Source organism: Corvus kubaryi, unplaced genomic scaffold (assembly GCF_017639235.1).
Source record: "Corvus kubaryi isolate FWS band 111438036 unplaced genomic scaffold, C.kubaryi_AGA036_p1.0 66, whole genome shotgun sequence".
Lineage (NCBI taxonomy): Eukaryota > Metazoa > Chordata > Aves > Passeriformes > Corvidae > Corvus > Corvus kubaryi.
The window spans coordinates 33,124,894-33,152,061 of NW_024582054.1; the positions used below are offsets into that span (position 1 = coordinate 33,124,894).

At 40.2% G+C, this 27,168-nt stretch overlaps 1 protein-coding gene across 1 annotated transcript; it reads left to right on the forward strand.

The window, feature by feature from the left end:
- The first annotated feature begins 48 nt into the window (after window positions 1-48).
- On the forward strand, window positions 49-26,619 carry WDHD1 (WD repeat and HMG-box DNA binding protein 1). Its single transcript, XM_042047848.1, has 26 exons — window positions 49-86; window positions 734-826; window positions 1,781-1,892; window positions 3,853-4,004; window positions 5,983-6,094; window positions 6,634-6,684; window positions 7,792-7,887; window positions 9,300-9,392; window positions 10,307-10,413; window positions 11,391-11,526; window positions 11,689-11,878; window positions 12,054-12,244; window positions 12,839-13,023; window positions 14,100-14,341; window positions 14,850-14,987; window positions 15,902-16,058; window positions 17,739-17,853; window positions 19,190-19,321; window positions 19,815-20,041; window positions 21,516-21,646; window positions 22,302-22,361; window positions 23,182-23,225; window positions 23,364-23,522; window positions 23,897-24,036; window positions 25,028-25,163; window positions 25,728-26,619. The coding sequence occupies exons 2-26, from the start codon at window positions 750-752 to the stop codon at window positions 25,926-25,928; spliced, it is 3,384 nt and encodes a 1,127-aa protein (XP_041903782.1). The 5' UTR covers window positions 49-86; window positions 734-749; the 3' UTR covers window positions 25,929-26,619.
- The last annotated feature ends 549 nt before the right edge of the window (window positions 26,620-27,168 follow it).

Sequence of the window (27,168 nt, forward strand, 5' to 3'; positions counted from 1 at the left end):
GGCGCTGACGGCTCGGGCCCGGCCCCGCCGAGGGCGGAGCGGCGGCGGCGGGCGCGGGAAGGCTCGAACGGGTGGCGGGGCCGGCGGTGAGCGGCGGGAGGCAGGGAGAGGGAGGGACGGTGGCTACGGCCCCAGCGAGACCCCGCGGGCGGTGCGGGACCTTCCCGGAGCGGGGGCAGCCGGGGGGAATGGGGGTCCCTGCCGGGGTGCGGCGGGCGGCTCGTGTGGCCTGCCCTGGGATGGCCGAGGGACAGGCCCTGGCACGCCAGGCCCCTCCGGGCCTCGGTAACCCGGGCCCTCATCCCTGCGGTGTTCCCATCCCTATGCCCCCTATCCCCATGTCCCCATCGCTACGGTGTCCCCATCTCCCATCCCCACGATATCCCCATCCGGAAATGTCACCATCCCTACAATGTCCCCATCTCCTATCCCCGTGACCTCATCACTGTGTCCCCATCCCCACAGTGTCCCCCTCTCCCATCTCCGTGCTCCCCTCCCAGCAATGTCCCCGTTCCCATGTCCTCATCCCCACAGTGTCCCTATCTCCCATCCCATGTCCCCATGCCCACGGTGTCCCCATCCCCGTGCTCCCATCCCCATGTCCCCATCCCTGCAGGTGGTTGAACAGGTGAATGTCCCAGCAGCTCTCAACTTATACCCCCATCTGATGTTCTTCCTGAAGTGTTTCCTTTTAATCAATGTTATTTCTCCTCTTTTTCCCCTCCATAAACAGACAGGTGGGAGTGAAGATGCCATCAACGCAGAAGCCGATGCGGTACGGCCACACCGAGGGACACACTGATGTCTGCTTCGATGACACCGGCAGGTAACAGCCCCATTCCTAGAGACCGAGAGAGGGATGGGCTTGTTCCTGTCTGATGCCCTCCCAGGAGTTTGGTATTAGGAAAAATTTCGTCACTGAAAGAGTGGTCAGTCACTGGCACAGGCTACCCAGGGCAGTGGTGGAGTCCCCATCCCTGGAGGGATTTCAAAGCTGTGTGGATGTGGCACTTGGGGACATGGGTCGGTGGTGATCTTGGCGGTGCTGGGGGAATGGGTGGAGTCGATGATCTTAGAGGGCTTTTCCAATCTTAGTGATTCTCTAAGTTTCTATATCAGCCATTGCTATGTGGGATACTGGGATGGATTTATGGCCTGGCATGGCCCAAGAAATCCTTTGGGTTTTGCTTGTGCTGAGAACTGGCTGTGTGACATATTTAGGTGCTCTGCATTTAGAAGTGATTGATTTATAACTTAAATGTAAGCATATATATATCCCCATGTATATATATATAGTAAGTTTTATATATATAAAAACTCTATATGCACATTTTATGAGAGTGACTTCATAGATTTTAGCAGAAATCAGTGTAGTGTGGGAGTAAATATGTTTATGTATGCACTAAGAAATTAAAAATATAGTTAAAGGAATGCAGTATTGGGCTTGCTATCTTTTCATCTTTTCCTTGTGCTAGTTCTTGAATGTTGAAATATAAATGATGTATTTAGTATTACCTTTTTATAGATTAAAAGGTAAACAAAAAAAACCCCAAGCCCTCTCAAAATAAACTCAAAGGATACACCTTATATACTGGGTATGGTTAAAGTCCGTATTATTTTATTCCTTTCTTTAGTTCATTATCATTGCAAAGACTGTTCATAAGAGATGGTCTGGTAACAATCCCTTGAAAGCTCAAAAAGCCTTGTTTGGCATTACAACCAAATGTTTAAAAAAGGATGCAGATTCCTGGATGTTAAGAAATCCTGTGTCTTTCCACAGCTGCATTGTAACTTGTGGCAGTGATGGCGATGTTAGGATTTGGGAAAACTTGGATGACGATGATCCAAAATCCATTAATGTGGGAGAAAAGGCCTACTCGTGTGCTCTGAAGGTATGGTTGTTAACACAGCTCCTCTCAGCTGTGGATTTTCCTACAGATTGTGGATTTGCCAGCTCAGGGATGCTGGTTCTGTCAGAACTATTCTGTCAGAACTACCTCTGACAATTCATTGTACCCCATACACAATTGTAGAGGAATTCCTCTGTATACTAAACTTTTGTAATGTTTTTTTCCCTCCTCCTCCTTCACGTTCAGTTGTATTAATTTCTGACTTTGATCTCCTTTCTGAGAAACAAACCCAGCAGATTAAGCTAATTATGCAGTGAACTTTTTTGGTTGTTCCAGTGTTTTCTCACCATGTGAGTTGCAAGAAGTTTCCCAGTATAGGATGTGATCATCAAGTATTAGGAAGAAAGCCAGGAGGTTCTTTTATGTGGGCCTGTGTTAAGGTCCAAGGAATTATAATCTGTATTAATCAAAACTTGTTTTCACAAAGTGAGTAATGGATTGGTAACACTTTTTTTTTTTTTTAACTGGTTCATGTTTCACTCTCAGAATCGTTACTTGGCCTAAAAGATGCCTCTGACCCAGTGTCCCCAAAGTGAGAAGAGGATTTATGTAATAGAAAATAATTATTTTTACTATGCATGTTCATGTATTTATCTTGAGAATTGTCACATTATTTCCTTCATGTCCAGTTTTTGTTATATTGCATTAATAATAGTGGGCCTAAAATATTGTCTTTGTGGCATTTTTAGAAGAGAAGACTTCCAGAAGCCTACATCATTTCTACAAATGTTGTGTATTTAACCTGGCAGTGATAAAGGGAGATTTTTAAGTTGTTTTTCAACTACTTGTGGTTTTGGAGAGGAGTCTGAAGGAGGAAATTAATGAGTATTAACATATTTGTATTGCATTATGAGAATTATCATTATTCAGAGCTACTGCCTTAAGTGAATCCTCTTTTTTATGTCCCTTTTAACATACCTTATGTATCTCTTCCTCAATACCTGTATAATCTATTTTCATCATTGATTTTTAGAGTATTTTGCTGTTGATTTTCATCACATTACTTATCCTTTTGAAAACTGAGTGAGGTGACTTGAATGGGTTCTCTTAGCAAATCTGTGGCAGAGGCAGAAATTGTGAAAACTATTAAAGAATAGATGAGGAAAAATCCTGGGAAAAGTTGAAAAAGGTGCTTCTAGTTTTGAGGGATTTTTTAAATTTTTAAACAGTGGGAGACTTAAATGTCAGGAAATCATTTTTCAAAAATTACTCTTCATTAATGAAATGTCATGAGGGACTGTTCTGAGATGTTGATGTAATCTGAGTAATAAATCTGATCTCTTTTTTTTTTTTTTATGTTGTTCACTACTGACTGCTGCTTTCTTTACCTTCAGGATTTTTACTATAATTTTAGACACCTTAACAAAAAACTCCAGCCACAATACTACCTTCCCCCCCCCAAAATACACACAATAAAAACCAAAATAAGGCATTTCTTTATATTTATTTTAAAGTTTTACTGCTGTGTACAACTGAGAAGTACTATAGTCACTCCAAGAGGTATTATTTTCCAAGCATGGGATAATTATTTCTTTTGTTTTGCACTTTTAAAAATCTGGATTAATTTTTAGTAAACTTCTGCTTTCTGTTTTCTGCAAAGAACTGAGCTATAGCTCATGAACTTCTCATCTTTCCCTGGTGGCATTTAACTGAGAATTCCAGTCCAAGGGTGCCCTCTCCTGATGCTGCAGCAGATGAATCTAAATAGCATGCAAGTTAGTTTGGTTAAAGTGATAGATTATAAAAGTTACTATTCTTGTCTGTATTTTTTGTGGGAAAAATATAAGTGAAAGAGTATTTCCCTTACTACTCTTATTGTCAGACCTTTATGGAATGAATAAAGTTGATCTGCCCAAATATTTGGGACATCAGAGCAGTATTTTTGTCCCTATGGCATAAATGTGTTTTAACTAACAGATTTTATGACTGATTTTGTTGTCAGAATGGAAGACTGATCACAGCAGTCTCCAACAACACTGTCCAGATCCACACATTTCCTGAGGGAGCTCCGGATGGGATCCTCACTCGTTTCACCATGCACGCGAACCACGTCACCTTTAGTCGTGATGGCACCAAAGTTGCTGCTGGATCCAGGTAATGTGGGCACCACGAGGAAAGGCACTGCTGCCCTTCAGAATCTGGAAACTTCCTCACAGGCTGGTTGTTACCAATGAGATCATGAGCCCACAAACCTCTGAGGGCTTTTTAAAGGATTGGAAAATGCCTTCGAGGGGGTGGAGGGGAAGAAAGGAATGAAAAGGAGTTTGGGAAACAATGCTCTGGGAGATACTTGATCCACCAAGTAGTTTTATATAGAAGTCTGGTGTTGCGAAATAATTTCTTTTCTTTGGGAGACTTGAGTGTTTTCAGCTCTCAGTCTGATGCACAAGTGTTCACCCTTCTGGATGTCTCCTCTCATTGAGGGTTTTGTCACTGGGGATGATGTCCTGACTGCTCAGGATCATGGAGCTGCAGATGAATGTGCACATCTAAAAGTTAGATTGGTTCTGATTTGTGTGAGAGCTTTGAGTCATTCTCTGGCATGAGCATCACCGATCTGCCAAACGACGACAGATGACACTTTCAAGACTTGCCTGAGGAGAATTTAATACGTAGTTTAGTTCTTTTCTTAGGGCAGCACGTGTGCTTTTACAGAATATACTCTAGTCCTTTAACAGAGAAGGTAAAAGAGCCAGCAGGCAAAGGGTTTTTTGTGGGTTTTGTTCATGTATTTAAGGCTCAGGTGATTCTTAATTGGATCTGGTGAACTCTTTGGGCAGCCATAGCTAATTCAGGCTGTCTGCTTGCCTCTCTTCTGGAATTTTGCTCCACAGGGGAGATGGCAGAGATCTGCTTCCTGACTCCTCTCAGTGTGAATTGAACCAGAAAAGCATTTTGGATGAACATGCTGGACTGTGAACTCTGGCAGCAGCTCCACCAAAACTGGGAGGCTGGGCAGTAACCACTGTAATCACCAAATCTGACAGGGATCATGGCTTTGGGCCCTCTGCCAGTGCTTGTTTCTGAGGGAACAGCTCTGCCCCAGGATCTGACTTTGATTAGAGAGATTAGGCAGACAACAAACTCTTTGCTGTTTCTAAAACTTTTATAACCCCCCAGTACTCCTGCAGCCTGGCTGGGGCTCCCACATTTTTAGGAAAAAGAGCTCACAAGACTGTCAAGCCACCCCTCAGAGAGGTCTTGTGTGTCATACTGAAGGAGAATGGTGAAAGCCATGAAGTGAAGGAGTGCATCTGAGAAAAACTGCTTTTACTTGACCCAGATTTCTCTGTTTTTACATGGAGTCTGCAAACTTCAGTTGTATATAAATTTAACATCCAACTGGCTGCCGAATTTCACATGAACTATATGAAAAGAATTAAAAATAATGGTTAACTGTATAGAATTAGATCATAAAATGAAATTTCTCTCTGGGGGTGTTGCATTGAGGTTTGAGAGGGAGTGGTACTGGAAGTTTGTCACAGGAGTTCTGTGTCTTAGGAATTACGATTGATATTTTGAGTTAAACTGCTCCACAGGGGAATGGCTGCAATTTTGGAAGGAGGAATAAAGTTGCAAAAATTCTCTTCTTGTATCTGATACACTAAATGGTCTTCAAAATCCAGTTAAAAAGTCACAAAATAAACTACTTGCACCATCTTTTTTTTAAAAGCCACATGACCAAATAATTATAGTAATGAATATTGGTCCCACTCAGCAGATAGTTCCTGTTAAGTCATCAGCTCTCTGGTATCTGAGCAGAGATTTTTATTAGATCATGTAGAATATTGTGTTAAATGGGTATGTGGTCTGTGTGTGCATAGTATCTTCTTCAAAAAACAACCATATTTTATTAATTTTGACATGAACAAAAGTAATTTTCTGATAAAAATAGTCTGGCCTTACTTCTATTGTAACAAGCCTCAAGATTCTCATCTTTCATTACATCATATAGTGTTGAGAGCTGTAACTTTCCCAAAAGATATTTAATGCCCAATTCTTATTGCCATAAAAACACAGTTTGTCATTGTTACTAGCAATGTCAATAATTTTATGCCATTGTGATCTGCAGTGACTTTATGATCAAAGTTGTGGAGGTGACTGATAGCAGCAAGCAGAAAACATTCCGAGGACACGATGCTCCTGTTTTAAGCCTGTCTTTTGACCCCAAGGATGTTTACCTGGTAAAAAAACCCCTTTCTTGTTTACTTTCTGCTTTGAATCTCATTTTCCCTGGGGGAAAAAAATTAAAAATGTAGTTTTTTACCAAAAAAACCAACCAGTGACTGGGCAGATGAGAAGACTTCATTTCAGCTGACCTTGCTGATGATGGAGTGTGTCACAAGTTGTTTCCTCCCAGGAGGATTCAGTCTTTGCTTTACTACTCAGTTACTGTCTGTGTTCTTCTGGAATGTAATTTAGAGGAGAAAAGGTGCCTCACTAAATAAATTTAATATTAATTTTGAGCCTCTTTGGCAAATAAATAGCTCACTTGAAGTATGAGAGTTTGTAATTACAGCAGCTTGGAGCTGAGGACCATTATCAAGATGACAGTATTGGAAAGTTTTAAGTCTTAAAGTGATTTAAACAGGGAGGCTTTCTTTTTAAAGCTGCCTATGTATCACATGTCTGTAGCATTGGTTATAGGGATTTTTTCCATTTTGTGGCATTAATTTCTCTATGTCTTTAATTATTAATTTGTTTACTCCATTCTCTTACCGAGGCCTCGGCAAGCTGTGACGGTTCCGTCAGAGTCTGGAACGTTGCGGATCAGGTAAAGGCTGCCCTTTCCATGTGAAATCTTTCCTAAGAAATCCAGGATTTCACAGAGAAGGCTGGACTGAAATAACTCTCCTGGAGAAGGATTTTCCTTTTGGGAATGAAATCTAGCTACACTTCACAGAATACTTCTATCTACTTCTGGGAGAAATTCCAAAACCTTATTATGAAATGTTGCCTGGGTAGCTGTGTTTTGTTCTTCCTGTCTGTGAAATCCCTGATTCCTTCCGTTCATCTTTCCTAATTGGCCAACACTGTAAGTGCCAAGGACAAAATAAGGATAGCAACTGACATCAGATTCCTCATTTCAGAATTTCAGCTCATTGCTTTCAGGACTGAGGAATTTTGATTATAAGAAACAATTTATTAACTGTAGTAAACACATTTAGCTTCTGCTCTTAGAACTGTAAAGAACTTGAGATTTTCAGGTGAAGGCTTTAATAAGGCAGTTCTGCATATGGATATGGCATTAGTTTTGCTAAATGCCATTGACTGAAATAAGAATCCCTGTGGAATTATTCCTGTAAGTACAGTTGAAAATACACCCTCCACACTTGTGGATTGCTACTTTTTCAAGACACAAGCCTAGTTGTGTGAAATCTCATGTTCCAGACTGACGGTGGGTGCCTTCTGGGGAAATTATACTGAGAATGTTCCAGGATTGGGGCAGTTTGATGCATGAATCTGTGCTGTGATTTGAGATTACAGCCATTCATTCTTTATACTGCTGGGACCATATTCAGGCTTCTGTGTGTCACCTTGGTGCAGTTGATCTGGGTTTGACAAATGCTTTTTGGCCGCATTTCTCTATAACCTAAAAATAGATGAGCTCATTTGTTCTGTACTTGATTAAAAATACATGTTCTGTGATCCTTTTTCTGTTACAAGTACTTTTATTGTCATTAAAATAGTTTCAGGGCTACATTGGCAAAGTATTTTTGAGGCAGTATGTACTACTGTATTTTGATGAAAGAGATTATTTCAGTTCAGATATATTTCTTCCTTTTGGTTTTTTTTTCCCCACCCTTTTCCTCTAAGAATTTATACTAAACAGCAGATTTTTGCTGAGCTAGAAAGCTTATTTTTTAAAATTTGTTTTCAGACATGCACGACAAGCTGGCTGCTCCTGCAGAAATGTAATGATGTGATAAATGCTAAATCAATCTGCAGGCTTGCCTGGCAACCTGGCACTGGGAAGGTAAATGACATTGTTTTATCACATCTTAATCCTTTTGCCTCTGAGTCCAACAGTAGAATTCAATCTGGGCAAGCCTGAATTGCACCTCCTAGGAGTAAGGAAAATATTTGGGGTGAAGTTCCCTTTTAGGAAACATAAAAAGCTGGAAATGGTTCCTTGTTTAAACTCCAGACTGTGTTTGGCAGGAGTCCAGCTGTCAGCCCAAACCAGCATTAAACAGTCTTGATGTGCTGAATAGGAAGGAACATTGTACACGAGGGAAGTAATCAAATTGCTCACAACAGAGCATCAAAGGAGTCCTGTCCTTCTCTGCTTTAAGTAAATATTGCCCTACTTGGTAAATATTTCCTCAGTAAGTTGCTGCCTTTCTTTTCACCTGAAGATCAAAGTTGCAGGAGGGTGTAGCCAGGTGGGGGTCGGTGTCTTCTCCCAGGTCACAAACGTCAGGACAAGAGGAAATGGCCTCAAGTTGCATCAGAGGAGGTTTAGATTGGATATTAGGAAAAATTTCTTCAGCAAAAGGGTTGTCAGACCTGGCACAGCTGCCCAGGGCAGTGGAGGAGTCCCCATCCCTGGAGGGATTTAAAAGCCCTGTGGATGTGGCACCTGGGGACATGGGTTAGTGGTGAAGATGACACTGTCAGGTTAATGGTTGGTCTTGATGCCCTTAGAGGTCTTTTCCAACCTAAGTGGTTCCATGATTCTCCAAAATCCCTGGCTGCTATGACAGTGTTATGTATCAATTTTCCATGGAACAGTGAATGTCACCCTCAGTACAAATTGTTTCAATATCCATATTGCATAAAAACAAATACTTCCCATTTTTAGGCTAATTCTTCACACACACATGCATTTGAAGTGTGAGCAGTTGTCTTGCTTCTCTTACAAAGCAAATTGTTAGACTCCTAAAAAAAAAAAAATCCTAAAGAAATAAACAGCCAGTAACATTTCTGTAGTTTTACGAAGATAAAATGAGCTGGTTTAGGAATCAGCTTTTCAAATCAGATTTATTGAGAAATTGTAGCCTGATCAAAAGGAGTTTGGGGAGGGAGGGTAAAGAATCACCTAAGCCTTGTGCTCAGAGCATTGAAAACGATATGTGTGTGTGTGTGTCAGATGTTTGATAACTAAGAACTTCTAACCTTAGGGTGCAGTTTTCTGCCAGAAGGAAATGAAGATTACAGTAAAAACAGGCATGTTTTGCTCTGTTGCATGTGGGAAGCATTAAAGAACCTTGTAATTTAAATTACTTCAGCTTCCTCTCTCAGTTGGCATGGCTGGGATGTTAGAGAGCTGTTAAGTACTGAGGCAGTAACATCTGTGAGGCTTCTGAATGAAGGAGCTGTGCTGTTTGAATGTTCTGTTTGACAGGTAACTTGCTCTAAATTGTGTAATATTTTTCCTTTGAGCAGCTGCTGGCAGTTCCTGTAGATAAAGTTGTAGAACTGTTCAGAAGAGAAACCTGGGATAGTCAATTCGATCTGTCTGATGCCTCCATCACACAGGTAGGGGCAGGAGCGAGTGGCTTGTTAAATACTCTGTAATTTAAATGTTATTCTGCTAGAAATTGTCTTCTGCACAGTACCTCTCCCTTCCCTGACCCTCTTCTCTTGGTAATGATTGTTCACATTTTCTGTTTAATTTCTGATCCTGTTACTTTCTGTTGGAAAACAGGGCAGAGATGCTGAGTGATGTCAAACACCTTCATGTGGCTCTGATTCCCCTCTTTAATTTATAGTAACCCACCAGGTCTCTAAAGTCTCCTGGTGACTCACCCACTGCAGCTGAAGAACATCTGTTTTCACAAATTGCTCTAAATACAGAGCTTTTTAGAGAAAATGTCAGGAGTATTATTTCTGTATGGAGCAGAGATGTCAGTTGTTCACTTTATATTTTATTGAGCTGAAATTCAGTAGACATGACTGTGCCACCTTCTTTCTTTTGGCCTCACTATGTGCTTGCAAATCTTTGGGTTGAAGAGAACCACCTTCTAGTGTTATTAAGATGCAGAACACACAGCCTTGGATTTTAATTTATGGGACTGTATTAAGTTCAAAATAAATAAATCTACGTTTAGTGCTGAGTTTGCAAAATATACTCTGCTTCTTTTTGCATCTCTAGAATTGGGTTTTGTTTGGCCTCATGGCAGTGTTTAATGACAGAAGATGGATATTCTGAAACAAAAATAGGCGTGCTATCTTTAAAGAGTGTTTTTTTAAAGCAACCATTTTTGTAATAGTTTTTAAAGAAAAGGAGCTACCTATCCCCAGCCCATCCAGGAAGCTGGATATGGTTTGTTAAAGATGATGATTATTAATTTTTTTATTCCAGAATATCAGTCTGTTTTAAAATCCAGAACAGGAGTGCTGTGCATGCATTGGTCACTTTTATTATTATTTGTTTTATTTTTTTTCCTAAGCCCTTGAATGTTGTGGTCTGGTCTCCTTGTGGGCAGTTCCTGGCAGCTGGAAGTGTGGATGGGAATATAGTGGTGTGGAATGTGGAAACCCAGCAGTGCATAGAGAGGTATTCAGTGTTGTTCCATAAATCCCCAAGTTCATCTCTTTTACTTGAAATAGAATTTGATGTTCTTTCCTGTAAAAATTTTTTGTGCAAATGTAGAACTCTGCCTCCTGAAAAACCCTAATAAGATTTACAGGGTTTTGTGGTTTAACCTGTCAGGTAGCTTAGGGAAGGGACTTGAATGTGGATTTTGTTCAAATCCCAGAATCTGTCTTTCTGTGTATATCTGTTATTACTTTTGAATCTGATCATTGATTAAAGGATAGCTTTGATGGCAACAAATTTTCCTCACATCCCAGACCCCAAGATCATTGGCAGTAACATGTGTTCTAGAGGGAGAGGAAAATACAGGTCAGTCAGTCAGCCATCCATCCTCAGCTGTAAGCCAAAAAGGACAGACTGGCAAATTGCACTTTGGTTAATTAAAGCTCTTAAAAGACCCTAAATATCCCCCCAGTTAAAATCAAAGATGTTATTAAGTGAGGTAGAGAAGAAGAGAATTATCTAAATATTTTGAGTAAGAAACTTGATTGTAACTGTACTGTCTATGTTAAGAATTATGGACAGATTATGTAAATAATTAATGGGATGATTTTTTTGTGAGGATAAAGGGTGGAAAAGATAGAGGATTAATTTATCAGTTTAGTACAAGAGAAACAAATAACTTTCTGTAACTGGATGGTTCCGGAATAAATGAGCGCTGAAGAATTCCTGTCTTTTCTATGTGTATCAGGATGCTGTTTTAAGAATATGATTCTGATTGATTTTTAAACCTTAAATGGTTTTCTTCATAGAAAAGGAAGACTTGCTCTATTTTTTGTAGCACTGTTTACTCTGAAGGTGACCTATTAATTGTCTTATTATGTGTAATTTCACTTTCTTACACTAGTGGATATGCCCACTTTTTGCAATAACTCTGGAGGGGAGGGTTCTGCCCTGACTGGCTTACTAAAAATCCATTATTTTCATATTCATTTTAGGATGAAGCATGAGAAAAAATACTCAATTTGTGGACTGGCATGGCACCCTAAATATAAGCAAATTGCTTACACAGACACTGAAGGAAACCTGGGGCTGTTGGAAAATATCGGTGATGTAGAGAAGCCAAATGACAAGGTGCTCAGTACCAGTGATTTCCTGAATTAATAACATTCTTTAGGTTATAAGTTATATGGAACATTCTGTTTCGTGCTTTGCAGGTTCCCTCTTGTGTGTTAATTTATTTCTTGAATTCCATGTCCAAAAGAAGTTTTGTGCTGATGGCTAATCTGTTTTTAGGCTGCCAGTGCAGTGGCCAAAGACTACAACGATCTGTTTGATGGAGATGATGATGATTTAAATGGGGATATGATTGAACCACCTTCTTCCCCAAAAACTGGAGATAATGAGTCTGATGCTGATGACCTTATGCAACCCCCAGGCCATATAAGGCGGGCACTAATTGATGATGATGATGATAACTCACTAGGTACACTATGAACTTATTTTCCAGAGCTCTTTTACTGGGATGATCTTTTAGCACCCTCTACTCAGATATATTTTGCTTTGTTTTTCCAGAGAAATCTTGACTGTTTTAAATGTTTTTTAACCTATATTCTGTCATAATACTGCGTGTAAGATGTAAATTTTTTTTTCACTTCTAGATATTGGGTTGATAAAAGCTAGTTCTGGTCTTCTTGAAAAGGAGGATGATGGTGATGATCAGACTGGGGGCTTTTCAGCTTTGCCACCATCATCTACACAACAGCCTTTCTATGATGGGCCAATGCCAACCCCCAGGCAAAAGCCCTTCCAGTCTGGCTCCACTCCTGTGCATCTCATGCATCGATTCATGGTAAATCTGTGTGGTTATTTAGATTTAGATGCTTCTTTTATATTTAGTATTGTCCAGTTTGTGTTATGTTTTAATCTCATCCAATACTATTTTTTTTTTAGTATGTTACAGCTAAATAATGGAAAGTAGCTTTGTTTTCATGCAAGGACTCCATAATGTTTTGGTTTACATTTCAGTTGCTTTAGAAATAAATACTTGCCTTTAAGACAAAATCAAGCTATGCAGTTTGTACCTGTGCTACTGAATTCTTGCAAATTCATTTAAAAATTCTTTTTTAGTCAGAACTGTGGGTATTTTTGTGCTGTTAAGGCTTGTATGTTAATAATTCACTATTTCTTTCTGTCTGCAAGTTCTTCACATTTGATTTGGTAAGGAGAAAGATGGGTGAGCAATGAGGGTGAAACTTTCTGTTTTAGGAAATCACTGTTTTAGGAATCACGAGTCCTGATTACACAGGTCTTCAGTCTTCCTGCAGCCTCCCACCCACTCTTGTTTCAGATAAAATAATTACAGCAGGCTGCTTTAGAGCAGTATATCTGATGAATTTAGGGCATTTGATTTGATGGTTTTTTTGGGTGTGGTTCCTTTTGCCAGGTGTGGAATTCAGTTGGAATCATTCGCTGCTACAGCGATGAGCAGGACAATGCCATAGACATTGAATTCCATGACACCTCTGTGCATCACGCCACACACCTCCCCAACTCCCTGGGCCACACCATGGCTGACCTCTCCACTGAAGCCATTTTGCTGGCCTGTGAGACTACAGAGGAGCTTGCAAGGTAAGTCATGGCCTTGCTCTGCAAAACCCATAATAGGGAGCTGCTTTTAACTTGTTTCAAATATTTCGACTTTTATTTTCAGCTTCTATCAATTTTGAGCTTTTTGGGTTTTGATCGTGCTTTTTATTTATGGGACCACTTTCGAGGAGGATTTTAGCTTCCACCTACTTGAAGACTTCAGGAGTATTAAAAAAATGTAATTTGTTTCCTGAGAATTTCTTTTAAATTCCTTTTTCAAATGTATATATACTGGAAACTTCACACATTGCAGGCTCAAAGGGAATTGTAAACATGAAAAATAGTTTTTCAGTCTGCTCAGATCAAAGATCAATCATAAGGGGTCAGCTATTTCTTTTCACACTGTTGCTAAGGAGACATTTGGAGATACCCATAAGAATTTCAAGTGTGAAGAACACAAGTTTATGAAAACCACAGAAAGATTTAAGCAGCTGGGCCAGCTAAACTCTGTTCTTGCATTTAAGAACAATTTCAACAATATTTTATTGTTGGTTTCTGTGGAAATATCTTGAAGAAAGCTTTCTTCTTATTTTCACACATACAGCCTTGTGGTAAGTTGAAAAGCACCCTTTAAAAGTATTATTTGTTATGTATTGGTTGTCTGACTTTGGAAGTGTCAATGTTTTTCTCAATGGAAATTGATAATCTGTCAAATGGCGTGATGTCTGTGGACTGGTTATAGGCAGTTTTCAATTATTAAGAACTGAAGCTTTTAATATTTTTTCCCTTTGAAAGATAGCATAATATGGCAGACTTCTAATGAGGACTGATATTCAGGGTGCCAAGAAGGACGTTTACCTGCTTCCATCTAAAAAATCAGACCTACAGTTGTGTCTGCTTCAGGCTTTAGTCTTTAAATATGCAGTGCTGGAAGTCAAGCTGGCTCTTCAGTTCCTGAGTAATAAGAGCAACACCTTTGCAAATGACTGCTTGAAATTTGTAGTCCCATCTGTAGTTCCGTCAGAGATGTCTGATAAAAATGTAATATACCAGTGTATTTTCAGGTTTTGTATTTACTTCATGTTGAGATGTCTGATGGCTCTTTGTCTCTGCCTTAGCAAGCTCCACTGCATCCATTTTGGCTCCTGGGATGCCAACAAGGAGTGGACTGTGGATATGCCAAAGGATGAAGAGATTGAAGCCATCTGTCTAGGTCAGGGCTGGGCTGCCTGTGCTACCACTGCCCTGCTGGTCCGTGTGTTCACAGTTGGAGGAGTTCAGAAAGAGATCTTCAGTCTCCCAGGCCCAGTGGTGTCCATGGCAGGACACGGAGAGCAGCTGATGATTGTTTATCACAGAGGTAGTTTTCTCCCTTTTGTCTTTTTGTGAACTGAGGTTGTTTTCAATCCTCATCTCTCACTGGCTTTGCACACTGGTTAATTTGTTTGTAATCACCAGAGTGTGTTTTCTTCTTCTTTTCTTCGTGGTGTTTTTCTCCTTTTTATTTTCTGGGTGATGCTTTTACAAGCACATCCATCATGATCCACGGACCTGTGACTTCTGACAGCAGAGCCTATGTTTGATATTGGGATGCTGAGATTAAACTGTGGGGAAGGGAAGAATTTTGCAACAGTGAAATTAATAGATTAAACTTGTGTTTCACATGGGCCAGAAGGAATTACTACAGAAAATTAAGGAAGCTCTCGTTATGCACACCTTGTGTGTCCAGAATATCAAATAGTTGTGTGTCTGACAGTGGTATCCATGGATAACGCTGCATTAGAATTAATTTTTGATTCAAAACTAATTTAGCCAAGAGCCAAGGCAATTCTGTTTTCTAATGAAGTCATTGAACAACTTCTTCCTAGGTACTGGGTTTGATGGGGACCAATGCCTCGGGGTCCAGCTGATGGAGCTAGGAACGAAGAAAAAACAAATTTTGCATGGAGACCCTCTTTCTCTTACAAGGAAATCCTATTTGGTGTGGGTTGGATTCTCTGCAGAAGGTATGAAATACCTGCATGAGAGGTTGAGAAGTACTGACACTGTTGGGAGGATTACAGGAAAGCTGGAGAGGGACTTTGGACAAGGCAAGGGGGAATGGCTTCACACTGCCAGAAGTCAGGGTTAGATGGGATGTTGGGAAGAAATTCTTGCCTGTGAGGGTGGGGAGGCCCTGGCACAGGGTGCCCAGAGAAGCTGTGGCTGCCTCTGGATCCCTGGAAGGTTGGATGGGGCTTGGAGCAGCCTGGGATAGTGGAAGGTGTCCCTGCCCATGGCAGGGGGTGGAATGAGATGATCTTTAAGGTCCTTCCAACCCAAACCATCCTGTTATTCTGTGGAGGAGTTTGGGTAATTTAATGCCCCTTGAATAATGTTGATCTTGGGACTTGCACTTTTTCTTCCAATCTCCTCTACATTAAAAAAAATTCTATTTTTCTATTCTTTCAATGTATTTGTCAGAAATCTTTAATATTTTCTCACTCAAATGTTATCAGAACTTGTTCTCCTGATTGGTTTTCCTGCTCAGCCAAAAGAAATAAACTGTTAGTACACCATAAGAGCTCCCTGACCCCCAGAGTTGGTACCTTGGGAGGACCTTTTATCATAAACATAAAAAGTAATTGTATAATAGCTGATTTCCTTTGGGAATCTGCCCAAGCAGTATAAATTCGATTTCTCCATAAAACGCTTTAACTTTGAACTTGTCAGTTAACCACCAGTGGTGTTGGCTGACAGAAGGTGGCGCATCTTTCCAAGGAAACTGCCTTTTCCCACCTAATTTGTGCAGTGTTTGGGAGAGAGGATGTTGTATCTGAAATATGTAAACCATCGTTTCCCAGCTGTATCCAGTACTTCCATCTTGCTGGGTTGTAATTTGCTGCCTGTCAGAGGAAATGTTCTCATTTATAACAAACAGGTACCCCTTGTTACGTGGATTCTGAGGGAATCGTGCGCATGCTGAACCGAGGACTTGGGAACACTTGGATCCCAGTGTGCAACACGAGAGAGCATTGCAAAGGGAAATATGACCATTATTGGGTCGTTGGCATCCATGAAAACCCCCAGCAGCTCAGGTCAGATAATTCTCAAGGAAATGCTTTGTTTGTCTTCGTTTCCAATCCCAGAAAATCCCTTTCCAATCCATTTTTTACAGTGAGAAACTGCAAACTTCAGTTTGTGCTGAAACAGGTGGCTGGTAAATATGCACAGCAAATGGTAACTCCCCAAATATAATTCTGCATGGAGGATTCATTACTGAACTGGTTTTGAGTGACTCATTAGAGTTTTATAATTTGTAGCTGATTAATTGTGGCTCTTTGCCTTGTCTCGGGGGTGTGTGCTCTTTATTGACACATTCATAAAACTGTATTTTGCTAGAGAAACTTCCTAAAGTTATGGTGGCTGTTAGAAATCTGCTTCTGCTTTTGATGATTTGGGGTTCTTTTCTTTTTTTTTTTTTTTCCAAGTTTTTGCGGTTCTTGGTAGATTCTTCCCCCACTGTGTTTTCCCCTTTTGTGTCTCTGAAAAGAATCAAATCCTATAACTAATCTGCATCATTAGATAAATCAGAGCTGTCTGTTATTATATTAATATTTAAACTGTGGTCTTGAAGAACCATTTTGGATGTAAAATTGCTCAAATATGTAGCTGAAAGTTAACAATTTCTTTATAAAAAGTGGTATTAGTGTGTCTAAATAACTGTTTCTCTTTAGTGTGACATGCATGCTGGACATTTTGTTGCTAAGCTTTATTTGTAGCCCTTTTTGTTCAGTGGTCATTTTCCTACCAGGGCAGAATTCATCAGCTCACATATTTTACTGAAATTTAGACTCTCTTACTTTACTAATCATGGACAATTGTAGAGTTTGGTGGGAGACTGCATTTTATTTAAACTTATGTGACATTCTTCATAATTCTCTGCTTGTTTGGAATAAGGGGAATAATTCGATGTCTCTCTTAAATGTCGCTTCCCTGCCTTGTTTCTTCCTCCAAATCATTATGTTGGCCTCCAGAAAATTCACCAAAAATGTGCAGGACACATCACATTGATAAGCTGGTCAACTGTGGGTCTCTCATCCTGAGTTTTTCTTCTACTTTGAGAAAGACAGTGCTGCTCTCTGAATTGCAAAGAACATTTTCCTCAAACCAGCAGTAGAATGAAGATAAGGAGGGGGGAGGGTTGTTGTAGAAACACCACATGCCTTAATTAAGAGATAGCCAGAACACTAATGCTTCCTGTTCTTTTTTTCCCAAGTCTCTGAAACAGCAGCTTAGAAACCCAGATGTTTTTGTCAGTGCTGCATTGGTGCTGCAGGAAATACAGCTCTTCCCCAGTCAATGGTTTGCTTAAGTGATTGTTACCAGAAACTACTCCTTTAAATATAATGAAACAATAAGTGTGCTCCTTCTGTTGCTCAGTGGTTTCTGATTTTAACATACTGCATTTACATTTTGTAACAGCTCTTAAATCAAACATTATGTGAGATCAAGATCAGAGTGTGTTACGTGCTGCATTTGGAGTTTAAAGTGTGAACAAGAGCAGCGTGTGCCTTGCTGGTTTTGAAATCTTTTCTTGCTTGCCATGTACAGATAACCCTTTGTCATGCAATCTTACACATTGCTGTATTTAAGCCAGTCATTTAATTACTGCTTTCCAAAGGACAAATCCTCTTAAAGTATCTTGCTGCTTAGGACACGTGGTTTAGATGGGGAACATCTGGTGACTGGAGGTGTGTTTTGTTTCCTGTGCACAGGTGTATTCCTTGTAAAGGAGCCCGGTTCCCTCCCACCCTGCCACGACCTGCTGTAGCCATTCTGTCTTTTAAACTTCCTTATTGTCAAGTTGCAACAGAGAAGGGACAGATGGAGGTATGGAATGGTGTGGAGTCCACAGCTGAGAGTCTTAGGTGTCCCTGTAGTGGGGATTATACAAGACTCCTATTAATCACCTCTGCTGTGAAAGAGGATAGTGCAAACCCTGAGTAAAACAGGTGGCCAAGGGGGTTGTTCGGGTTCAGTGTTTTGTGTAGCTTTTCTGGTTTGGTTCACAACTGTTTCTAGAAGAACACAAAATAAAACTGGCAGAGCTGATGCAAAGTTGTATTTACACATGATCCGTTTCTGACCAGTGAAGTCTTTCTCACTCTCATTTTTTTAGTGGGTTGTGATGCCAGATTTTGGGATCCCAGTCAAGCCGCCCTTGAAAATGTCTGGTTTTTACTATTTTAGGCATAACAAAATTTTTGGAAGATATACTAAGTATTCAAATTCATAATCACTGAAAACACAGGTCTTCTGGCTTGGCTTATTTAGAGGCTGGTTGAAGCAAGATGTGCCTGTGGACAACTTCTAGAAAAATAACTGTATTTATTCTTCAGTTTTTATTGGTTTAAGTATTTCAAACTTGTGCTCCTCAGCTGCAATGCACAAAAGAGAAATGAACATAAAATTCTAACCTCAGCCTTTGAACAGTTTAGTGCTATTTGAAATTTATTCTCTTTGATAGAAGTATAGATTAAAATTTTCAATAGTAAACACACTGTCGTTTTTAATGAATTCTCCTTCATTTGTTTAAGTCTTTTGTTCTTTATCTGATAGAGTATGTTTTCCATTCCTCCCTCCACCCAAAATAATGGGATGAGAATGCCAGGAACTGTTAATTTGCCTTGAGGGAATATGTGTAGGTAAAGAAAAGTTCTTCTAATGCATCTGATGAAAACATACTGGTTCTAAATAAGTTTATAATTATTTTGAACAAGGCTAGCCTGGTCTAATAGCCATACTTGCATTATGTTTTCTGTTTATGTGTCTCACAGGTAAACTCCTAAGTTTACTGAATTATTCTGGAATACCTCCAGTTTGCTGTGGGACAGCAGATAAAATAATCAACTTGTTCTACAATTCTCTGTCCTGATAGTATAATGGTGAACATGTAGGTCTCATCCTGCTGCAAGCCTGTAATATAAATGGAATTCAACATTTGTGGCAGCTGTTTGGATCAGTTTGTATAAGTGTGGTTGTTATCCATCTTTCCCTTGGTAGGCATTGACTTTAGGAAGAATTGTCTACCCCTCACCCTCATTATCAGAGGAAAGGAACATTTAAGAATAAGTTGATAAAATACACTGTAAATTGTTAGGCATTGTGTTATGCACTGGTTTTTCCCCTCTGAATTCCTGCATGCATCCTTCTCCCTTTTTTTCAGGAACAGTACTGGCGTTCTGTTGTATTTCACAACCACATGGATTACTTGTCAAAAAATGGCTATGAATTTGATGAAAATGCTAAAAATCAGGCAGTGAAAGAACAGCAGGAACTTCTAATGAAGCTGTTTGCTGTAAGTACAAACACATAATAGAAAGAATCCCTGAGACTTTATCCCTGAGACTGGAGTTGCTAAAGGCTGGATTGGACGGGGCTTGGAGCAACCTGGGATAGTGGAAGGTGTCCCTGCCCATGGCAGGGGGTGGAATGAGGTGAACTTTAAGGTCCCTTTCTACGCAAACCATCCTGTGATTCTCTAATTTATTTGTAGATGTCATCTGATGTAAATGCTGATGTGATTCCTCTTATTAGGAGTCTGGCTAGTGATTGGCAATCCAGCCAGTTCAGACTCTGATAAAAAGTGGGCTGCAGTTAATCTTGTTTATCAGTGTGAAGGGTGGGGGGAAGAAGGAAACAAAAAAGCTTTTCCTTTGCTCTGTAGCTCATGACTTTTGGTGGCTTGTCTTTATTCATTCACTCCACCAAGACCTTGATATTCTACTCCTGGAGTCTTGAGGGAGCTGTGGAATTGAGGTGTGTGACTCCCCAGACTTCTTCTCTTGCAGCTTTCCTGTAAGCTGGAGCGTGAGTTCCGCTGTGTGGAGCTGGCTGACCTCATGACCCACAACGTGGTGAATTTGGCCATCAAATACGCCTCCCGCTCCCGCAGGCTGAACTTAGCCCAGCGCCTCAGCGAGATGGCTGTGGAAAAAGCCTCTGAGCTGGCAGCAGCACAGGAAGATGAGGAGGAGGAGGAGGAAGAAGAGGATATCCGAAAACACTCGAACGCTGGGTAACGCAAATTTCTGTGGCTAAAAAACTGGGATGGTTTTTACTGCTCTGTTAACGTTTGATGCACTTCTCTGGCCCACAGTTTGCAGGGTATTTGTGGTGAAGTGATGGTTTGTGCTGCTCTGCTTGTAAATGGTACTTGTAAAATGGTACATCCTTGTTGGTGTTTTGTGAGGACTCATTAGTCCCAGAATACCAACACAGAGGGAAATATCTCCACTCTTTGCTTTCTGTGTGCCTGTGTCCAACAGCCTCAGAGCCAAAGCAGGCTCAATACCAAGTTGCTGTGACTGGAATTTTTTCTTCCCACCTTTCCCTGCCTTTGGTTCCTTCCCACCTATTTTTTTTTCCCTCTTTGTCTCAGTCTCTCAATCTTGATTCATTCCACCTGTCTTAAAATTCTATTTTTCTTCACCCATCTCTTTTCTTCAATATCCCATCTCAGTCTATTTTACTTAGTCTTATTCCTTCCTCACTAATCCCAGTTCTTCAAAGCTATGGAACATTCTACAGGCTGGCTCTGCATTCTTTTTCTCTCTGTATCTGTGCTATCAACCTTTCCTCTCCTACCTGCATCTGGTTTGTAAAACATGATGAGGCAAAAGTTGTGTGTGTGTGTGTTTTGGTGATTTTTTTTTAAATTGTCATGGGGTTTTTAACATATTTAAATTTATAATAATAATATATATTTATATTCATTTATGTCATATTGTTGGAAGCAATGTCTTCCTATAGAAATTTTATGTATGATGTTTGGGACTTATTTAAGCAAGAGGAAGTGATAAGTCCCTGAACTTTTCTGTAGTCTTTTCCCTTGTTTTTCTGTGTGAAATTGCACAGTCAAAACTCATTTCTAAATGCTCTGGCTTGTTCTTCTGGCTCAGGTGTGGAACCTGTAATCCCATGCCTGCAACTTCAACCACTCTGGGGGTTAAAATCCATCACAAACACTATGTTGTTCTTAGTGCCAGAGTAATCTAATACTGACTGTTTTGCTTGAAAGAAATGAGCCTTTTGTTTATGTATATTATACAGATTTTGGTAACTGATAAATTTTAGGAGAAAAATGCAAGAATTGTACATCCTACTATACTGGGAATTTAGAGAATAATCAGATTAAATGTTAAAACTTGATACCTTCAGTATGAAATTATATATCCGTGTTACCACCTGTGTGTATATTCATGGATGCAGAAAATTAATCTGATGATACTGGAGGTATATGTGTTTACATGGAGATTACAGAAGATCTTTAATATTTGCATTTGTATTTGTTGCAAAGTGTTCTGGTAATAAAGTTACGGAGTGGTTAATGAATCTTTAATCATCACAGTTTAATCAAGGTATAATGCACATAAATGCCAGTGTTACTGTTCTTATTGCCTAAATTAGGTAAGTAAGCTTGCTCTCTGTTGTTTCAGTTTTCTTTCTGAACTTGGTGACCACTTCCTTTCTGCTGAATTCCTTCCTTTTAGCTACAGCAGCTCTGCCACAGAGCGGAGTCGGCTGCCAGGCAGGAATGTTCAGCAGGACCAAGAAGTGGAAGATGCTGAAGAAACTGATGCCTATGAGGAAGCAGAAGAAACCCCAGAAGTGCATCAAGAGAGTAAGAAAAATATATTCTGTGAATAGACTGGAAGTTATCCAGATAACTTTTGCAGACTTAATAAGGAATTAAGTGGCTCCATATTCCAGCCTGTGCCTGCAGTTGCTGCAGAGAAACAAGTTTGCTGTGTGTCATCTGCTGTGTCACAGCTGTGTGTGCATTGTACTCAGTAGCCATTAGAGGGGCCCTGGGGGACTTTTTCCTGTTGCCTGATTATATTCTTAAAGGACTGGCTCACCTTCTAATCAGTTACTTTGGTTTCAGCTCCAATCTTGCAGGAGTTGGATTGACAGATGTGTAGTTTGCTGGGCGCACTTTAAGAAATAAACTTAAGGTTTAAGGAATAAATTTGCAACTCTAAATCTAGGTAGAGGTGACAGTTTTGGAGAAGTGTTTGTACTGTCTGAAAATGAAAAGTCATGCTTTAAAATAGAGATAATTTTACTGTAATTGTGGAATCACAGAATGATTTGGGTTGGAAGGGACCTTAAAGATCATCCAGTTGCAGCCCTGCTGCCAAGGGCACAGACACCTTCTACTAGACCAGGTTGCTCCAAGCCCCATCCTTCCTTACTCCTCTGTTTGGCTTGCGTTTTTTTAAAAGAAATTATGCTTCAATATTTTATTGCACTTAAATATGTACTCCTTTTTTCAGAAGAGCCAAATCCTTCCTCCAAAGGTGTCATTTCACCAGAGGTGACTGCTCCAAAGTCTGGTGAGTAAATTGTTTATTCCAGGATAAAAGGATGACACCTTTGTCATTCTTCACAATATGTGCTCCTGGTTTTTATCCTCTGTCCTCCCATTACTTCTTAAATTTAGTGCATAACAGTGTTGTCAAATGGTAAATTCACAGATTCATGGGATGGCTTGGATTGGAAGAGACCTTAAAGCTCATCTCATTCCAACCCCCTGCCATGGGCAGGGACACCTTCCACTAGCCCAGGTTGCTCCAAGCCCCATCCAACCTGGCCTGGTCACACTGATTGTTGTTCTCACATTTTCAAGAGGTTCCCTATTCCTGTCTTCATTACCCAATGATATTCCATAACACTGCTCTGATTGCCTTAGCTGTGCCAAATGCTGAATCAGTGCCTGCCTGGCTATGCCATGAAGACATTCTTTGGGACAAGGGAAAAATGAGAACAGTGATCAGTGGATTTTGTTTCACTAATCACAGGCACGTTTATTACTTGCATGGCAGAGTGAGTAATCCTGATGTAGAACTGTGAGTGTGGGCAGGCAGGGGCAGAATGTGACCTCCAGCAACCTGCCAACCCTTGAGCAAGAATAATAGGAGTGGAAACGGATTTGGGAGTGGAGGAAGTACTGGGTCTTCCTCTGGATTTGTATTTTAAACTGTTGGTCCTGTGTGGCATTTCTGATAACTAAGAATAGCTGAGCACATACAGCATAACCTTCATGGGGTTATTAAAGTGTCTTTCTACTCATCTAAAATGTGCACATTGCTTCAAAGATTTAAATATATGTGAGAGCACACATTTTTACCTTCTTTTTTCTCTCCTCTGAAATAGCTCTGGTTGCATCCAGCAGCCGAGGACGAGTGAATCCATTTAAGGTAAGAATTTTGCAGCTGGGTCGATTGTGATGCTCTGAAAATCACAACAGATTCTGTCTGAAGTTTCCAATATAACAGATAGCTTGGAGGAGAACATGACAGAAAATAAATAAAACACCTATTTATTTGTTTTGCTAGGTGACATCAAGCAAAAAGGACCCAGTGGTCCCCTCAGGAAATGTTTTAGACAATATGACCAAATACTCAAAGAAAACATCTTTGTCTGGCAGCAGAGCTGGAAACAAGCAGAACCCTCCAGTTATAAAGCCTCTGACACCCAAGCCCAAGACCAAGCAGGTAATGTTTGTAGTCTTTCTTGCATCATTTCAGTGAGGAAAGAACAAAAAATTGAATTTTACCAGATTTTATCAAGTATGAGTAAAGCAGCTTAGACGGCAGAATTCATTTAAGCACAGTGCAAAACCTATGAGAGCACATGAAACAGCAGAAAAAAAAATCAATTGTAGAAATTACTTTCTGTACTGAGCCTTGTGCTTTTATTTTAAATAGTGTAAACACTGCTGTGCTGAATTGGCTGGATTAGATGCTCTATTAATGCAAGTGATTATTATGTCTTTAGGAAAGGCTTGGGGTTTGTTAGTCTACGTGGTACATATTGTCTGAGAGTGAGGTGTTTCTACCTTTTTCTTTCTTCTTCTCCATTTCTGTAGGCTTTAGCAGCCTCCTTCTTCCAGCCTCGCACACCTATAACTAATCCTGCTGAAAAAACAGTGGAAGAAAGAGAAGAAAAAGCAGAAAACGAGTCCCAAGAAGCCAAAGTCACTGCACAGGAAAACACTGAAAACAGAAGGTGAGAGACACTTGCATCTCAATGCCATATTCCAATTTTGATAGACATGCAAGTCCAGAACTTATTTTATTTCTGAAGATGTTGGACTGGCCAAAGAAATACAACATGAAGATTGAGGTTTAGCTCACAAGTTGTCATATTTGTGAACCCACTTCAGAAATGTGGGAGTGAGTACTAAATGAGCAATTCAAAATATAATTTTGGGGCTCTAAGCAATGGTTTTTGCCTTGATACTACTTGTAATGACCTTTGATAAATGAAACCATGCTGCTGTGTCAGTTCCAAGTATAGGAAATACTGAAAGTTTAAACATCTCTAGAAAATCTCAGAGTCTCAAAACTAAGGGTCTTGTGTGAAAGAGTAAAAGCTTTATTTTGGTGGGCTTTTTAAAAGAGAAGGTCAACAAAAACTTGAATCACCTGAGGAGCTCATCTCTTCCTAGCTAAGGGTCTAATCTGTCTTGTTCCTGGGAAGCAGATGTATTTCCCAACAATCCCAATCCTCATGAAACCTGCATTATTACAATCATGTTTCATTTAGGCTTCATTTAGCCTGAGGAAGATGAAGGTAATTATTGCTCATTTGGACTGGCATTCTTTTCATTAACCTTTACAGATAATATTCTACAACAAGTGGCAAAGAGAGCTGTGAGAAGAATGAGCTGAGATGTGCTAATGAATGTGCTCTATTTTTAGGTTGAAGGGACCCTGTCAGAAAGGAAGAGAACCATTATGCTTTGTCATTCTAAAACTGGAATGTTCATCTCCATATATGTATCTCACAGTTTTAATAAAAATGCTTGACTTAGCCTGGCCTTGTCAGCATGTTCCCTGAGCATCCTGCAGTGGGAGACAGGAGGCTGCTGACTTGAGAGGTCTTGTCTTCTGAGAACAAAAAAGCCCAGTTAGGTGCTGTTCAGAAATGTTGCTTTGGGAGGATATGGTTTTCCTATAATCTTCTTAACCAGACAATTTTTGTGTGTTTGCTTTAGACCAAAGACAGGTTTCCAGATGTGGCTAGAAGAGAACAGAGCAAACATTTTGACAGATAATCCTGATCTGAACGAAGCAGAAGTAATAAAAGAAGGCATGAGTCGATTTAGAATGCTGACATCAGAGGAAAGGATGGTAAAAAAAGATTCTCTAATTGTGGGGGTTTGATAATTCTTTCCCTCCAGTGAATCCCTGGGTTATTTTCAGTTAGGAATTTTTTCTTTAAATTCCACTCTTGTCCATCTTCATGGATTTCAGTTTAGAAGTGTGCTTTGATCTATGACATATAATTTATTAAAATATAAACTGAATTATAAGCAATATCAGAAAGCAGCTTTTCTGAAGTGAGGCTTTTGAGAGGAATCAATGAACAAATAACAAAAGAGAAAGGAACGAGCTTAAGGTCACATAGCCAGGCTTAATTTACTGGGGCTTAAATTTGTTCTAATTTAACTTGTTGGGCCTTTTGGGGTTTCTCTTTTCTCCAGAAAGACAATTAAGATCTTCAATTTCATATACAGTTTCAAAAGAAGGACAATGTTGTTAGAAGACAAGAAAGTGAGGAAATAGTTCCTTACTTAATCCTTATTAGTTCTTCACAGGAATTATTTCAGTACCTTAAAATCAGAGTAATAGGGTGTATAAAACAAAGTGGTGAGTTTTGTGACCTAATTTGTAGTTTTCTGTTCTCCTTCAAAGGTGTGGACTGAGAAAGCAAGAGGAGGAAGAGTCAATGACTCAACAGAAGACAAAAAGCGAAAGCGTCCTGCAGCTGAGGAAGATGAAGTGAAAAAGAGCCAGGAGCAGAAATCCGAGGACACAAACGTATCCAAAAAATCCAAGCCTTTAGATCAATCCACAAACAACAGATTGTCAGCTTTTGCCTTCAAGCAGAGCTGAATGAAGTGGTGCCTTCTCAGTGTCTGTGTTCTGAGAGCATTCATGGAAGGAATTCCTCTGTGTTGAGGAATTGGCTGCCATGCTCGAAGAGCACTGGCAAAAAGAGTGCCTGGCTCCAAACAGTCTGTTAGAAAGTGTTTTCTTAGCAAGTTTTGAGAGAAATGTTGAATCCCCTCTCACAGTCTTTTACAAGTTACTGCTCATGGGCCTGTTCCCTGGCAGCACAGTCCTGAGCAGTGCTGTGCAGCTGTGGTACACGCTGTGTGCCTTGGTACTGGTGATACTGAGTGCTAAATGCACATTAATCCTTCTGGGGAGGGTGAACTACGTTCAAAATCTGCCCTGTGATTTGAGAGAGGCAAAATAATGGCTTCACTACCATTCCTACTGCCTGTGAGAGTAGGACACTCAAGGAAATGGGTGAGAGGGGGAGAAAGGTGAACACCAGCAACATGTGAAGCTGCATTTTCAACATCTGTGGCAGTGATGTGGGCAGGGATAGAAAACCAGAGCAGAGGCTGAGTTAGGAAGGTCAGGTGTGCAAAGCCAAGCCACTCCAGACTGTGCAGAGGTGCTTTCCCAATCCGTGTCTCAGCAGGGTCCAGAAAGTGCTCAGAACTTGTAACGTTTCTAATGTTTGTTTCTGTAATGTTTGTTTCTTTAAATAAAATGTGGCTGTTTCTTTGTTTAAGGTGCTGGAGTCCCCTTTGCAGTTGTAATTAAGGGAAACAGATTTCTGCCTCCCAGCCCTAAGGCAGTCAGTTGTTTTTACCCTGCTCTGGAGACAGGGCATCATGTCTAATAAATGTATTTGAAGCAAACTCAAATTTTGAAAGGTTTTCTAAGATCAGTTAAAATAATGTAACATTTTAGCATGACAGCTGAGACTGAAGAGTTCTCAAATTCTTTTTTTTTTCCTGTGTTTGCACATCCTTTCATTGTTTTCTTTTTTAATTCCTCTTCATACTGGCACAGAGAAGCCGTGGCTGTCCCATCCCTGAAAGTGTCCAAGGCCAGGTTGGACAGGGCTTGGAGCAACCTGGGCTAGTGGAAGGTGTCCCTGCCCGTGGCAACTGGATGGGCTTTAAGGTCCCTCCCCATCCAAACCACTGTGATTATTACTGAAAATACATCAGTTGGACTCGATGATCTTAAAGATCTTTTACGACTTCAATAATTCTTTGGTTCTATAAAAGGCAAATGACTTTCCATTAAAAATACAGATTTCAATGTTTAAAGT